Genomic DNA, 16,930 nt, shown 5'->3' with positions numbered 1-16,930 from the left:
GTTACTATTTAAAGAATTTTAAGTCAATCAGCCTTAAATATTGCTTACAGAAGACAATATTGTGACCTCTGGTCTAGCTTAGTTCTGCTGTTCTGTGACTGCCTTGTGAGTGCAGCTTAAAGTCTGTGTTGTGCAACTAGATTACGTGAACACTGAAGTATGTGAGCCTGTTCTTATTATTGAGGCACCTTAAGGTTTCATTTTCATGAGAAGTTGAATTTGAAAGTTCATTATGTTTTTTACAGTTGCTTTTCTAAAAACCAAAGGGATAGATTTATAAATATTACAGTTCACCATGTAAGATACTCTAGTGAGTGACATGTTATGAGAGAGAAATTTTTTCTCAAAACTTACTTCTAAAATTCAAAACTGATCAAGACGAACTAGTCAGTTTTTATTTCTTCATCTATTTCCCTTTGAAAAGAAAAAAGATGTTATTTGGATTACTTCATGAACTAAAATGATTTAATATTCAGTTTCTATTTCACTCATATCAGTTACACAAAAGCAAATATAAATAAGCAGGGATTTTAGGTGATATTGGTCAAATATCACATGTTTTCAGGTATTGATATTTATTATACTTCAGTATACTACTTTACTATACTTTTTATACTACTTTATTACACTACTAAGGTGCAAATATATTTGTATCACTGAAGAACACACTATTATATATGGAGTCAACATCTTAGACAGAAAGAATCAAGTGCCTGCTATATTTCTAGGACTGAATTTTAAAGAGATTTCTATTTTAGACGAACATTGCCCAACAGAACTTCCTCAGTGGAGGAAATGTTCTGTATCTATGAAGTCCCAACGCAGTAGTTGCAAGCCACATCTGACAGTTGATCACTTACGTTGTGGGGCTGGTGCCGCTAAGGGACTGAATATTTTATTTACCTCCACATAGCTACACATGGCCAGTGCTGCTGTATTAAAATAGTACAGCTTCAGACCATTCTCATATAAAGTGAAGTACCAGTATTCAAATGAGGGAAGATTTGGTTTGAGAAACATTTGGGAAGGAGAATAGGCAGTTTATTTCCCTTCTTTGGATTTATCCAAGTAGAAAGAATGAAATTGCATTTTAAACACTAAAGAAAGTTAATGGTGAAACAAATACAAACTTTCCAGTATCTATATATTCATGGTAACATAATATTGATTGCTGCGTCTATAGAAATCACACACTATTTTATCAGAAATTAAGGACCTAACTTAAATTGAACTCATGCATAATTAACATAGACCCACTTTGGCTTAGGCATAGACACTCAAGAAGCATGGATTGATTTGTTTTCAGAAAGATTTTAAGAGGCATCATACTAGCAACAGTATCATGGCAATTTTGCAGACCTAGCAATTTAAATCTCCGAAATATTTCTTCATTCCGTCCCAGTCTCTCAGTTCCTTGCTCTCATGGACTATGGAAATAGCTTTCTCAATTGCTATTTCAACTACCATTTATGTCTTTCATTTTCCTGACACAGAAATCTGAATAATTTCTTCTCTGCCTCAGCCATGAACTTTTCATTATCTGAGCAGGATAAAATTCTGGCTCCTTAGATCATGTGTCTCCAGTCTCATCCTTTATCATTTCCCATCTCACACCCCACTTCAATACCATGTGGTACATTCTCTCAGTCTCTCAGTCTCCCTCTTTTCTCCTTCTTTTCTCCCTTCAGCCAGTTCTCCATTTCCATGCCTTTATTCATACTGCTTTCTGTCTTAAGACTATCAAAGCTTTCAGGCATTTCTGGTTCAGGAAGCTTTCTCCCACCTTCCCAGTTTAGGATGATGGCCTGTTTTTACATTGAAATTATTTGTTTTGAGGAGTTTGTTTCTCCTCCTATAGATATCAGAAATTTGGCATGGTCTAATTCATAAATGTACCCTTAATATCTACCACTATATCCTACATTTAACCTAAAGAGCATTGCAATGTAGATACTAATATTAAATATTTGGCATGTGCTATTTCAGATATGTGATGCAACAATATTCTCTGATGAATTGTGCATAGTGAGCAGAAATCCTTCTCCTGTGTTTTATCTGACTTCAGTAGCAGTCGTAACCTGACGAACCAACAGCAAAGGCAGTCAATTTCCTTTAGGACTCTGTACTGTTCTTTTGAAAGATTTAGAACAGGCAGTAAAGTCATAACCTGGGATCCTGGAGGATGCTAAAGGAGTGGTATAGCCAACTCAGATGCAAGACACAGCCTAGATTGGTGGCCACTACATTGCATATGACTCTTATGAGGGAACCAGAGACTTCATTCTTTTTACCATTCCCGCTCTGCACAAATTTTATATCTATAAAGTAATTTATAGTTCATAGAGCATTTTCTCATTTATCTTTCCTCAATTACATATATTTATATTTGCATGAGTTCTGTTCCTCTTGTTTAAAAAATTATTGATCATCTCTAGCTCTCAATGGGTTTTAGAACATGTTTTATTCATAGATCATGTAGTATGGTATATGAATGTAGTGGACTCTTGTGAACATGTAGAGGGTATAATCTTTAATCTCTAAAAATTAATACTTTGAAAAGAAAGAAATAAAACATTTCATACATGAACACATAATATTATTTTTGATTCTCTGGCTTACTTGAAAACGGAAATATTTTGTTAGGGCTAATAACCTTAAAAATGCAAGGTTTTAAAAATATTTATAATTTTTTAATTCCTGATGCTACAGTTGAGTCTCACTTTCTGCCTATTTCATGTCTGAGCTTGAATATGTGTCCCTTGTAAATTATGATTTTAGATTACAGTTTATGTTGGCTTAGGTTCATTTTAATGTGAAGGTTATAGATTTGAATGTTTCATCTGAAAGAGCTTTATGTAGGCTAAGAATATGATGCAAACCTTCATAATACCCTAAATATTAAAAGTATAGTGTTCATGATCACATACCACAATTTTATATGTTTAAAGTGTTAAGTGTGGGAAAAAAATTTTTAATTTGGGTGTTAAGTGTGTTAAGTGTTGGTGAAAATTGTGACTCTTAGTTGTCAAGAACTTATGGCTAAATGCTCTAGCCTATTGAAAAGCTGCTTTTCATTGATACCATAAGTGGAGTCAGTAGGATATTAAGAGTTGGAGTGAAAGTTTGCAGGATCAGATTACAGGGGTGCTGAGTGGCTCAGTTGGTTAGGCATCCGACTTTGGCTCAGGTTATGATCTCATGGTTCGTGAGTTCAAGCCCCACGTCAGGTTTGAGTTGACAACTTGGAGCCTGGAGCCTGGTAAAACAGTACTAGAAACTAAAAGATGTTTTCAGTTGACAGAGTATGTATGATTACCAAATCTCTATAACTATAGACTTCTCTCCAAATGTTAATTCTTCAAGCCATCCTTCTGTAGACCCTATTCTTCTCGTCCTCTCACCACTGTTCTACAAAATGTTTTTGGGAGGGAACATATTCCTATGTGTTTTATCTGTTCATAAAGACAGATTCACATACATCTACTTTTTTGGTGACATTTATCATAGCTAATTTTGCTATTTTATTTTTTGGGTACTTATTATTTCTACATTAAAGTTCTTTCCTACAACTTCATTTTCCACATCTAAAAATTAAGTGTTCATAGGAAATCAAAAGGAAGGAAATTGTTTTGTGAAATGAGAAATAATTATGACCCTAAATAGACCCTAGTATACTGATTTGTTCAGTGTAGGTTTCATTTAAATGGTTAGTAACTGAGAAATTTGCCAACCAATAAATTAGATATTGAATCCCATTTTATCCCACAGAAGCCAAATATAGTTCTGCAAATTGTAATTGTGAAAGCCTAAAAATTTGCTATATTTCAATGAAAATGGCCATGTGTATTTTATAAAATGTATATTTGACTTTTTTATTTGAATTTTAGTTAACATACAGTGCAATATTGGTTTCCGTAGTAGAATTTAATCATTCATCATTTACATACAACACCCAGTGCTCATCACAAGTGCCCTCCTTATTGCCCATCACCCGTGTAGCCCACTTCGTACCCACCTCGCTCCATCAAGTTTGTTCACTATCGCTAAGAGTCTCTCATGGTTTATTTCCCTATCTCTTCTTTCCCACTCATCTATTTTGTTTCTTAAATTCCACATGTAGTGAAATCATATGGTATTTGTCATTTTCTGATTGACTTATGTCACTTAGCATGATACATTCTAGCTCCATCCACATCATTGTAAATGGGAAGATTTCATTGTTTTTGATGGCTGAGTAAGATTCCATTGTGTGTGTGTGTGTGTGTGTGTATACCATTCATCAATTGATGGACTATTTATCCATTCATCAATTGATGGACATTCGGGCTCACTCCATAGTTTGGCTACTGTTGATAGTGTTGCTGTAAACATTAGGGTGCATGTACCCCTTCAAATCTGTATTTTTGTATCCTTTGATTAAATACCTAGTAGTGCAATTGCTGGATTGTTCTATTTTTAGTTATTTGAGGAACCTCCATAGTGTTCTTAAGAGTGCACCAGTTTGTATTCCCACCAACAGTGCAAGAGTGTTCCCCTTTCTCCACATCTTCGCCAAAACCTGTTGTTTCTTGTGTTAATTTTACCCACTCTGACAGGTGTGAGGTGGTATCTCATCATGGTTTTGATTTGTATTTCCCTGATGATGAGTGACGTTGAGCATCTTTTCATATGCCTGTTAGCCATATGGATGTCTTGAATATTCTTCATAAGTCCACTGCACGTCATTCAAGAACATTGGCATTCATAAAACTTTGTAGTATACAATAAATACTTAAGAGCATTTTTTTGTTTAAAAAAAAGCATGACACTTTTTAATTAAAATAACTGTCCCCAGGTTGTATTGAACTGAATATGTGATGCTTTATTGTACTCCCGTTTTGTGTCTGCGTAGAAGTTTTCATAACAAGAAAACTGTTTATTTTTCTTTATCACTCCGTTAATCCCATATTTGTGGGATCTAGACCAAGTCTAAAGTGCTTATATTATACATCCAAATGTATATAGAAAACGTGTCTACAGCATCTGTCTGGATCCTTCAGAAAGAAAAGTTGTCAATAATGTTAGGACACCTCAAGGATAATTAGGGACTACCCTTCTTCTGCAGACCAGAACAGAGGACGAAAGCTTCTCTGGAACTAGTTAATGTCTACTGGATGTCTTCAAGTAGGTCATCTCAGAAGGCCAAGTCATGTTCTTGGCAGATCATTTGATCTGTAAGCGTGCAAAATGTGCCTCTTCATATACACCAATGCAAGATACTCTCCTGGTAAAGGATATGTTTGTAATAATTTATCTTTGTAGTGGATTTTATAATAATTCCTGAAATGGCTCAATTTATTATTTAATTCAGAAAAAGAAAGCCTATACTTTCAAAGGCTAGCCTTTCTCATAAGCATGACTGAGTAGTAAATATTATCTGGAATTTTAATCTGGCCATGCCATTACATGAAAGGAACATGGCTAACAGCATTTAAAAAATACATTCCAGAATAAGAAACTTACAAAAGAGATTCCTACACTCTAACATAGATGCCCCATTCCTACCCTAGTCCTAGAAGAAAAAAAGCAAGTCTTCCCGTCCCCTAGTAGTGCTGCAAAACTAGTCATCGATTGTATGTTTCTGATGTAACAGTACAAAGCAATAAAAGATCATAAGGCAGTGCCTGCCCTCCCCACAACGTGCAGTGCTGAGAACATTTACAGACCAACAAACAGTTCATCAAGGGAAAATGATTGTTGTTATACTTTCAAGAGGGGATAATCAACATTGCATTAATTTGTCTCACAGAAGGACCCCAAGAATTGTAAAAAAGGAAAGGGAATATGGGCACATAAAATAATATAAGAACAATTATAATGCACCACCAAAGAATGGAAATTTAAATTTGAATGTATTTACTATCCTACAGCCACTTGGCAGAAATAGTTATGAAACAACAAAGTCATTTAATGTTGGGTATGAAATTATTGCATGGAGTAACATCTTAGTGACTAAAGTTCTCTGCTCTACTAAATAAGCTTATTGCAGCTTTGTATTTTTCTTTGTAAGGGGAAAAATTTTTTGCCTCTGTACTTTTGAGTCCACTCCTTGGCCTTGTTCGTTTTATTTACTGTGCTATACATTGCAATGCAAGGTGTATCATTTGTTCAAGTTACCTTGGAAAAATTCCTCAGAAATTTAACATGGGGATTCTCTAACAATATAACACAAAGTTCATTAGTACCCCTTGAAAATAACAGTTCTTCTTAGGTGACTGCTTAACTATGTTCATTAATTTAAATAGAATTCAACAAAACCATTGTTTGATGTCTTCTACAATCTTTTCAAATCACATTTATCTTGAACCAGAGGAATTTTTTAAAAAGTATCTTATTTGCTGTAAGACTTGCTTGTGGTAGAATGGAATCATTTTTTAGAAGTACTGGTAAATACTTGGATTTTCAATCCCAAAACCCTTTCCACTAATTGCAGTATTATTTAATACTCCTTTTCAGTGTGTGTAAAGCTGAACTAAGTAAGGGTCTTCTATATTATGCCTACCATTCCAGGTAAATATTGGCATAAGAACAAGGTGCAACTTCTTCTCCATCAAGCTTATGGCCATTTTTACTTCTACTCTTCTCATTTCTCTAAAGTTTTACCTCAGCATGACCTCATGATCCTGCCAGCACATCATTTCTGTCTTGGTTCTACACACGTGGGTTCTCTGGTGCCATTTGACTATTTCATTCATTTATCCATCTCTTTTTCCTTTAACAATCTCTACTGAGCACCTTGTAGCACCGGAATTATTCATTTTGCGAAGTTCCTGTTCTCAAGCTCGCAAACCAGTAAAAAAGAATTCCTCGCATGTCTCCATTGTGTGCTGTCACACATCCCATGTCTCGCCTCAGTTCCGGGAGTTTCCCATGGTTTTCTTTCTCTACTGCCAAGAAAAAGCCACAGAACCATTCTGATTGGTTCCAGTAAAATTCATGCTTTCTAGCCTAATCTAAACTATCATGGCTGTATAAAAGCTTTCATATGGTTTTTACTGACTCTTATCACATTCTTCATAGCAGAAAATCTTAACTCTTCTCAAACTGCCGGCCACTGGCTCCCAGGAGGTAATGCACTTTTTTTATTACCAGGAGTAAGGCAACTTCTGATATGAGTATCTTGGGATTGCTTCTATATTTTCACTCTTTCCCTTATTCCTCATTTCTTTCTCTTAAGAAGAAAAGGTTCTTCCTCTTTACCAAACTGACCATCCATGTGTGTTGGGGTGTTTTTCCATCTCCTGTCTCCTTCACATTTTTTCATCAATTTCCCCACTCTTATTTGCAATTTTAGTCTTTCCCAATCTGCAGTCTTATCATCCACTGACTAACATCATGCTCAGACATTCCAACTTGACACAAAGATTCAGATAACTCATTCAGTCTTTTGTTTTTTTTGCATTGAGTTTTTAAAGCTCTATTTATATGTAATGTGAATCATAATATGAAATGGGCAAGATTGCTGAAGAGGGAATCTAGGATACATGAAGTAGTCCAAACATGAGATGAAGAGTGATATATGACCATGAGTATGAAAAAGGGATGAGTTAACAAAAAACATTTAGAAGATAAAATTTTTACTTTAATGTGGTCTTGCCCACCTCATACAGGGCACACACTGCACAACCCCACAAAGTACCCCCCCACACATTCCCAATGCTTATTCATCTCATTCTGATGGAGCTCAACATCCTGTCTTGAACTAAGTATTTTGTACTTAAACATTTTAAATCATTTGAGCTTGAGGCTGTGTCTTTGGGTTTTCTATCCCATTATAGTACGTAACACAGAGAATTACACATAGTAAGCATTTAAAAGCTCCTTAATGATGTTTATATGACATCCACTCTGTTCTAAGAGGTTTGCATATATCACTTCACTTAATGCTCACCACACCACCACTAGGTATACTCTATCACGATACCCCCTTTTTAGCTGAAGAAGTTGAGTCACAAGTTACAGTTACCTTCCTAAGGTGTCGCACACCTGGCAAGTAGTGAGTTGAGATTCAAACCCAGGCAATCTGGTGTCACAGTCCCGGTTCTTAACCAGTATGCTGAACTGCCTCAAAATTGGAATCACATTGTTTGAGTATCATCCAGCAATTGGTAAATTTAAAGCAATACATAAAATGTTCTAGTCTCATAAGAGTAAATGTAATATCTGATTTGTGTGGAACAGTTAATGGATTTGCTTTCTAATGTTTTTGTTTTAATCCCTTTAGAACCAATTCGAAGATATAAAACTTACCACAGTGATATCTTTAGTACTTCCAGTGAAAGTCCATCTATTATTTCCTCTGAATCAGATTTCCGACAAGGTAAGAGGCATCTGAATAACCAAACTGTTTTTAAGAAGCCATGAATGTTCTTCTTTCTCAGTAGTGTTAAGATATAAGGTATCAAAATAATAATTCTATATAAAATTTAAAAATTATAAAAAGCTGCCAATTACTTATTTTAACAGTATTATGGGAGCTTAAAAGCAGTTTCATCAAACAATGTAGTCATTTTCATAATAAGAAATAATGCACTGTCTTCAAAAATAATTTGACATATCTCTGAAGAATCTAATGACAGTATGTCATTAATTTGATGGTATGAATATAATTTGTAAAAATTATTTTGTGTATGTGCTGAGTTTTTTAGTTTTAAATAAGCTACTTTATATTTTTGTTACTTGCGTTATTTTTTTTTTCATTCTTTAATTAGTACGAAAAAGTGAAGCTTCAAAGAGGTTGGAGTCCAACAGTGGTCTCCCAGGGGTGGATGAAACCCCAGCTCAAGGCCCGTCACAGAGACCAAGGTATGTGATAGGAAATAATAGTAATATATTTCTAGGGACAGGTGGATTTTTTTTTCTTTATTAGAATCAAGGAGAATTTTTGAAAATTATCCTCTTTTCTCTATTTTTCCATTTTTCCCTTTTCTTTCCCTCCTCTTTTAACTCTTGGAAAATCATTTAATTATGTGAAAGAGTTGTTGAATCTTTAAAATTAGAATTGGCTCTGATTATTTATAATCTGTGCTTGAAATTAAATCACTTATTAACAGGAAGTTCTGGAGACATGGCCTTAAACATCTGTGAGAAGATAGTGCACCTTGATTTCTAAGACAATAATTTCTCTCTTGAAAGGTTGAATAGCCTCCACAAGCAGGTTTTCAGGGAGTATTATTTGTTGAAATAATGAGTAGGTTACTACTAAGTAACCTATTATGTAAAAAGTTAATTATTCACTACATATTTACTGGCTTACATGAGGTTAAGTTGTTTTGTTTTTTTTTTTTTTCAAGTCGAGTGTGGGCTGTTTAGAGTTCATTTTCATACTGAAATAGTCAACTTTCTAATGAGGTGTTAAGTATTATTCATGTGCTGGGCTTAGGATGGTAGTATCATAGCTCTATATTGATTTACTTTGTTTAAACTGAGAAGTGTCACATCGGTAGTGAATATATTGCTGCATATTTTTTTCACATGTGCATAATTCCCTTACAGGAATAAATCATATTGTTAATGTTAAACATTAATTTGAAATTTGTAATGTGCTGTTGGAGAAGCAGAGGTTGCTTTAGAATTTACTTAGAAACCATGGAAATCCTTTTAAATTTGATATCTCAGTTCGTTTAATTCAAGTGCCACCATCTACAAAAGAATCATTTGAAGATTAACAAAAACTTGCCCCTTAGCTAATTAATTCTGGCAGACACTGTTTCACACCCGTAAACTATTAATAGACCAGGTAACCCTAGCTATGTGATTAAAGCAGACAATTTATCTAGGGTTTAGAATCCAAGTAATTAAATACATGGCACTAAAGTAATTCCTTTCAGCATTCCAGTATTTATTAAATTTATGTCTTTTTTTTCTCTTTCCTCTTATGCTTTTTAAGATAGTCCATGATCCTTTATTTCCTCTGAGGAATGCTCTCATAAGTATTCATTTTCCTAAAGCAGTGTTAAATTTGCATAAAAGAATTTTATATTAATAGGACCCCATTTTGGTGAGACCCTGATTTAGTAATTTTGAACAAGAGGTAAGAGACAAAGATAGATTTATGTTTGATATTATACAAATTTTTGTTAAAGACACAAAAGCATTTTGGGATGAACAGCAATAAGAAGCAAATATTGAACTGCACTAAACTCTATGGTGAATCGAGAGAGTCATCCCTATCTATATAGTTAATTTGGAGAAAATTTATATAAATAATACAATGCCCTTTAGGTTGATGAAAAGCATGAGTAAAGATAACGACCGGAGGATTATTAAGCTTATGATTTAAAAATTAATTGATTTTATACTTCATTTATTAGTTATTTAAAAATATATTTCTCCAAATAAAACTAGGTCATTTTGTAATTTTCTTGGTAAGGTACTTCAAAAGATTATGAGAGAACCTTAGCTTCGACTGTGTTTATTTTTAGGGAACTTTAATTTTAAGGCCACTTTAGCTCACAAAATTGTGTTCTAATGATAAACTATCTTTCATTTCATACTTCAAGAGGGGGAAAAAAATTCCATGTGGCATTGATAGCATCTCTTCTAGATAAAGACATAATAAAAAAATATTTCAAGAAGTAGATTCTTAAGTCTGTATATATTATATTTGATGTAATATGCTAAACTCAACTTCTTGTAGACAAGTCCCACCCTCTTTTTCTGTCCACAGAAAAACACATTAACTAAAATACTCTAAATTCCTTATATAAGTGCAGGATTTTCTGAATGTGTACAAAGGTTTCTGATAACATCCTTAACATGCTGGCACACAATTAGAAGGTCTTATTTTGTTCTTTAAGTCCTATATTTGTGAGATCTATAAATAGTGTTGTATTTTGACATGTTGCATGCTTCTTTATAGAAAGTTCCATTCCCTTTAGCTAGAATGAAATGGAAAAATAGATCCAGACAGTGCTATTGATTTGTATCATAAGGGGTGGGGGGAAATTAACAGGAAACTATGAGTCAGATGCAGCAGAATGAGTAATTTTTTGATTCTGAGTTATCAAAAGTGCCTTTCAGTGACCAAAATGGATATTCAAAGCTGTTTTCCAAAGAACATCTCTAAGTTTTTTCTCTGTTTACTTTCGAAGTACAATTTATACATAGTACAATTCCCACTGCTTCTGAACCTATCTACTTGACAACGTAGCCTATTTTTCTGACTTAAAACAACCTGTTTATTCAGATTGTTTTCTTAGTTTTGTTTGTTTGCTTTGTCTTTGTTTTTGTTTTATTTTGGGTTTTTATTTTTGTCTCAAACTTTTTAACCTTAATAGGAACTTCAACCAGATATTGTGTTGAGAGAGATGAAATGATAATTAGTCATTTTTGCTACCTATTTGTAGCTCTGGTATAAAATACTTTTAACAAGAAGGCCAATATAGTTGATGAAAATAACAGGTATGAGTTAAAATGTATAGATTCAAATTCTTATTTTACCTGACCCCCTTAAGTGAAAAAACCATAAATTTATATTCTGTCATTTGCTCAAGAAATGATATCTGTGCACCTACCATGTACTGGGAACTTTTAGGTACTGGAGACAGAGCCATGAACAAGGCCAAAAAAGAAAAAAAAAAACAAGTCAGATATTGATGGTGCTTTGAAGAAAGCATGTTAAGGGAACAGAGAGTGCACATAGAAGGAAACCATCAACAAAATGAAAAGTCAACCTACTGAATGGGAGAAAATATTTGTAAAAAAATATCTGATAAGGGATTATAGCTAATATATATAAAGAAAGTATACAACTCAACCCCCCCAAGCCAAATAATCCAATTTAAAAATGGGCAGAGGATCTGAATAGACATTTTCCCAAAGAATACATACAGATGGCCAATAGACACATGAAAAGATGCTCAACATCATTAATCAGGGAAGTGCAAATCAAAACCATGGTACATATCATCTCATACCTATTAGAGTGGCTAAAATCAAAATGACAACAAACCATCATTGGCGAGTGTCGTAACCCAACCTCAGGGCGTTACTTTACTGAGCCCCGCGTTGAGCAATTGGCGGTACCTGTTTTGTCTGCCCCTGGTTTGTCTGCCCCGACTGGCAGGGCAGCCCAGGGCAGAGAGGAGAATCCTCGTGGTTCCTTTTCCTGAGGGAGGGAGAGAAAAAGGGGGCAGGAGAGGGAGACGCAAAGAGTAAAGACAGAACTCACGGTTCTCCGATCAGGCGAAAGAGAGCGTTTATTCAAAGAACTGTTCTTTATATAGTCTTCAGGGGGGGAAAACAAGGCAAGCTGACCTAGGCAGGCTACAGAGTCCAATGCATATCAAAGAAGCGCCCAGACTTTGCCTCAGCAATCTTGGGGGATGGAGAACTAACACTGAATACGGTTTTGATCTCTTTGTGCGCCTTGGCCACTCACATCTAGCTCAGCAAGACAGTCGCCAAAGTTATTTTGACCAGGAAATGGCAATCTCCAGCCTCCAGATGCATATCTTGTTTACTGGCTCACTCAACGGAGTGATAATCCTTGCCTGAGGCAGACAGAAAACTTGGCGGCCGACAGGCGAGGATGTGGAGAAAAAGGAATCCTCAGCCACAGTTGGTAGGAATGTAAAATGGTGCAATCTCTGTGTTAAAACAGTGTAGAGATTCCTCAAAAAAAATTAAAAATAGAACTATCATAAGATTCAATAATTCTACTAGTAGATCCTTACCCAAAGAAAATGAAAATATCAAATTTAAAAACATATATGCACCTATATGTTTTTTGCAACATTATTTATAATAGCCGAGATATGGAAGCAACCCAAGTGACCACCAGTAGGTGAATAGGTAAAGAAAACACAGACACACACATACACACAATGGAATATTATTCATCCATAACAAAGAATGAGAACTTGCCATTTGCCACAACATGGATGGACCTAGAGTGTATTATGCTAAATGAAATAAGTCAGAGGAAGACAGATAGTATACAAATTCACTTATATGTGGAATCTAAAAATCAAAACTAATGAACAAACACAAATAGACTTACTAATCAACAAACTGTTGATTGCCGAAGTGAGAAGGAATAAAGGGAATTAGGTAAAGGGGATTAAAAGGTATGGCCTTCCAGTTATAAAATAAATAAGTCACAGAAATGAAAAATACAGCATTGGGAATATAGTCAATAATATTGTAATAATGTTCTATGATGACAACACTGAATGTGGTAGCATTGAATAATAGAGAATTGTCACATCACTATGTTGTTCATCTGAAATTAATATCCACTTTATATCAACTATGCCTTAATGATAAAAAATTGTTTTAAGGGAGAGCATACACACCCAAGCAAGAGAGGGCAAAGGGAGAAAGAGAGAGAGATTGAGAGTCTTAAGCAGGCTCCAACACCCAGCAAGAGCCTGATGCATGGGGCTTTTCACAACCATGAGATCTTGACCTGCACCAAAATCATAAGTCAGATGCTTGATTAACTGAGCCACCCAGCTGCCCCAATAATAAAAAATGTTTTTATTAAAAAGGTCATTAAAAAAAAAAAACTAAAGGGTAAAGAGTACAGGGGTCTGATGTCCAAGTTCTATTTTACATTGGTAGGGTGGTTAGAGAAGGCCTCTCCCAAGGGTTACATTTGAAAAGAAAACAATTTTAAGTGACAGGATGAACTCTGCAGATGTCTGGAGGCAGAGGGTTCCTTTTAGACAAAAGGAACGACAAGAGCAGAGGCCTTGAAATAGCAGAGGCATGAGAGATGGAAGTTAGACTGTCAGAGGAATGCAGGAGGGACAGTGTGGGTGCAGCAGGATGAGTGAAGGGCAGAGTGAGTGGTAACCAGGACCCAAATCTTGTCAGACCTCAGAAGCTTAGGCGAATACTTTGGATGTTATTCTAAGGATAATGGGAAGCCATTGGATGGCTCTAAAACCTAGATCTAATTTACATTTTAATGAGATTACTCTGTTCCATTCTGTGAAGAACGGATTACAGGAGTAAAAGACTAGTTAGGCAGTGAAAGTACTTTTGGATGGATACAGCACAGACTAGATTGTTGGTGATAGAGAAGTCTCAGATATAGATATTTTCAAGGTTCTGTCTTCAGGATTTGCTACTCAGTTGGATATGAAATTTGTAAGGTAGAGGAATCAAAAATGATTCCAAGTTGTTGTTGTAAGCAACCAGTTTGAAAAAAGGTTTGACTTGGGGGAAATGTATCAAGAATCTGGTTTGAGACATTTTAGCCAAAGGATAGATATTATCGAAGTAGAACACTCAGGCAAATAGAATTAGAATTCAGAGAGACTGGGTTATAGGAAAATATAAAGTAAGTAAGGCTATGTAACTAGATGAGATCATGTAGGTATGGAGTATATATGGAGACTTGGAAAATCTGGAGGGCTGAATGCTGTTGTAGTCTAACACTAAATTAGAAATGAAGGAGGAGCCACCAGAAGGGACTAAGAAGGAAGAGCCACTAAAGTAGAAGGAAAATAAAAACAGCATGAATTTCCAAATGGGAAATATTTTAGGAATAGGAAGGACTGAGCAACTACATTTTTTGGCACTTAGAAATCAAGTAAAATGAAAATCGAGAACTCTCCTTTGGCTTTGACAACATAGTGATCAGTCATTTTTGTGAACAGCTTTGGTGGAATAGTAGGGAATGAAACCATTGGTCTGAGTCTAAGAGACTGGGAGATGAAGTGGAGGGAAAGCTTAAGTGATAATTTGAAGAGGTTTCCTCTAAAAGACAGCAGGAAACAATGGGATAGGGTCCAAAAGGAGATGTAGAACCAAAGGAGGATTTCCTTTTCTGAGTAGGAAATAGTACACCATGTTCGTATGCTAATGAAAATAGCATAGTGTAAGATGCATGTGAGTGCATTAATTGCAGGAGCAAAGCCTTTGAGTAGGAGGGGGGTGGACTTTTATGCACAGTAGAGGTATTGGGCCTGTGTAAGTGTGCAGGAGATCCCTCGTTGTAACAGAAGAGAAGGCAGAACATGTGGAGGATGTAGTTCTGGAAAGTTTGGTGGTAGAAGCATGAGGAAGTTATTTCCTGATTGCTTCTTATTTCACCCAGACAACTGAGGAAAGGTCATCAGTAGAGAGGGAGAGACTATTTGAGCTTTGAAGAGAAAAGGGAAAGAAGAAGATATAAAATAGTTCTCTAAGAAAATGACTTGCCAATCAGTGCTGAGAGCCCAGTGAGATCAGTCAGCATGGTTCTGCAGTTTCATGAGAGGAGATTGTTTGCGAAGGGGTAATTTTAATAATGGGCCTTGGAACTCAAGCAGGATAAGGGCAAAGAGAGATAACAGAAGGTGGGAGAGTCTATGAATTATTTGAAGAAGGGTATTTAAGGTAGTGAGCTAAAAAAAAAAAGATACTATATGGAGAAGCCATTGAATAATAGAAATCGGACATTTTAGAAGTAGCGCAATGCAATTATTGCTTATAGGCAGCATGGGAGTAGATGGCTGGCAGAAATGGAGGAGGCCACAGTGCTGGAGGACTCCTCAGTCTACGTGATACCACCTTAAATGACAGGAGCACTGGTGAAGAGGACTGAGACAGGCACTTAAATCTTTAGTGAATAAGGGAGCGTTGATCAATAGGACATTAATGTCTAGAGCAAAGCAGAGCAGTAAATTGAGTGATTTCATAGCGTGTACGTCAGAGAAGCTGGGGGCTATTGTAGGTTGACAAGAGTCAGGAAGTTGATATAAGAATTAAGGGGAATTTCTATCCCATCTCCAGGCCCAGTGGTACAGGACTATAAGAATAAAACAGCCCCATCTGAAGAGAACAGCAATGGAAGCAGTGTTCAGAGGATGCTAGAATGATCAGAGAAGGCATGGAGCATATAGATCTATCTCATGAAAATGGGACAGCATACTATATCGATACATTAAAAGTAGGATTGAAATGTTACTGCACAGTTTCTTCTGAAATGACAAAATAAAGTTTGTGTAAATTCTTGATACCTTACTTAACATGTTTAGTTTTTTCTTGATTAGACTTAAAATAATTATTTTCTTCCCAACCCTTTTCTCTTTTCTCTATAGTAGACAATATGAAACACCCCTTGAAGGCAACTTAATTAATCAAGAGATCATGCTAAAACGGCAAGAAGAAGAAATGATGCAGCTGCAAGCCAGACTGGCCCTTAGACAGTCTCGGTTGAGCCTGTATCCAGGAGACACAATCAAAGCCTCTATGCTTGACATCAGCAGGGATCCCTTAAGAGAAATGGCCCTTGAAACAGCCATGACCCAAAGAAAACTGAGAGTAAGTTAATTCTCAGATTACTGCATTTAAACTTGGCGTCACAGGAAAATGTTATACAGAATACTTTTTAAATTGTGTAGGTGTCCTAAAGTTGCCTGTAGATGAAATTGAAATCCCATATTAATCTCCATTACTGTTAAATATCATATTGGTTGTTATTAAGATAAATATTTAGCTGTTTTCATGATTTCTTTTTTTTAATGGATTAAATGGATTTAGAATATCTTAACTGTATATTTTAAAAGTATATTCATGATCCTCAAAGTCAGCTGGATTTATTCAGTAATGTAGATGATTATCTTTTAATAATAAGAAATTTGTTATCCCACAAACCAGTATCCGGAATAAAGAACTCAGCGTTGGTTCAGAACCTCAAGAATGTTATCAAGTGCATTCCACCTTTCTGCTCTGCCATTTTCAGAATTTTGATAATAATTTACTTTGTAGTCCAAAGATGACCACATGAGCTATCTATATCTTATATCAGTGGAGGATTTTTTTTTAATAGTAAATATTCTGCTACTATGTATTAAATACTGCATGGTTTGCCCAAGCTAAGATGAAACCACATCATAAATCAATAAGCATTTTGCATTTTCTTTCATTATCTACTCAAAGTCATGCCTACTGCACC

The 16,930-nt window shown here is 35.4% G+C and overlaps 1 protein-coding gene across 1 annotated transcript in view; it reads left to right on the top strand.

Moving 5' to 3' along the window:
* The window catches only part of PTPN13 (protein tyrosine phosphatase non-receptor type 13), a 189,152-nt gene that overhangs the window by 95,335 nt on the left and 76,887 nt on the right, over positions 1–16,930 (top strand). The window contains exons 8-10 of the mRNA XM_029943587.1: positions 8,264–8,359; positions 8,751–8,844; positions 16,074–16,296. Of these exons, the coding sequence (XP_029799447.1) occupies positions 8,264–8,359; positions 8,751–8,844; positions 16,074–16,296 (413 nt within the window). The remainder of the gene's footprint in view (positions 1–8,263; positions 8,360–8,750; positions 8,845–16,073; positions 16,297–16,930) is intronic.

This window comes from Suricata suricatta, chromosome 1 (genome assembly GCF_006229205.1).
Source record: "Suricata suricatta isolate VVHF042 chromosome 1, meerkat_22Aug2017_6uvM2_HiC, whole genome shotgun sequence".
NCBI lineage: Eukaryota > Metazoa > Chordata > Mammalia > Carnivora > Herpestidae > Suricata > Suricata suricatta.
This window is presented reverse-complemented; position numbering and strand designations above follow the sequence as displayed.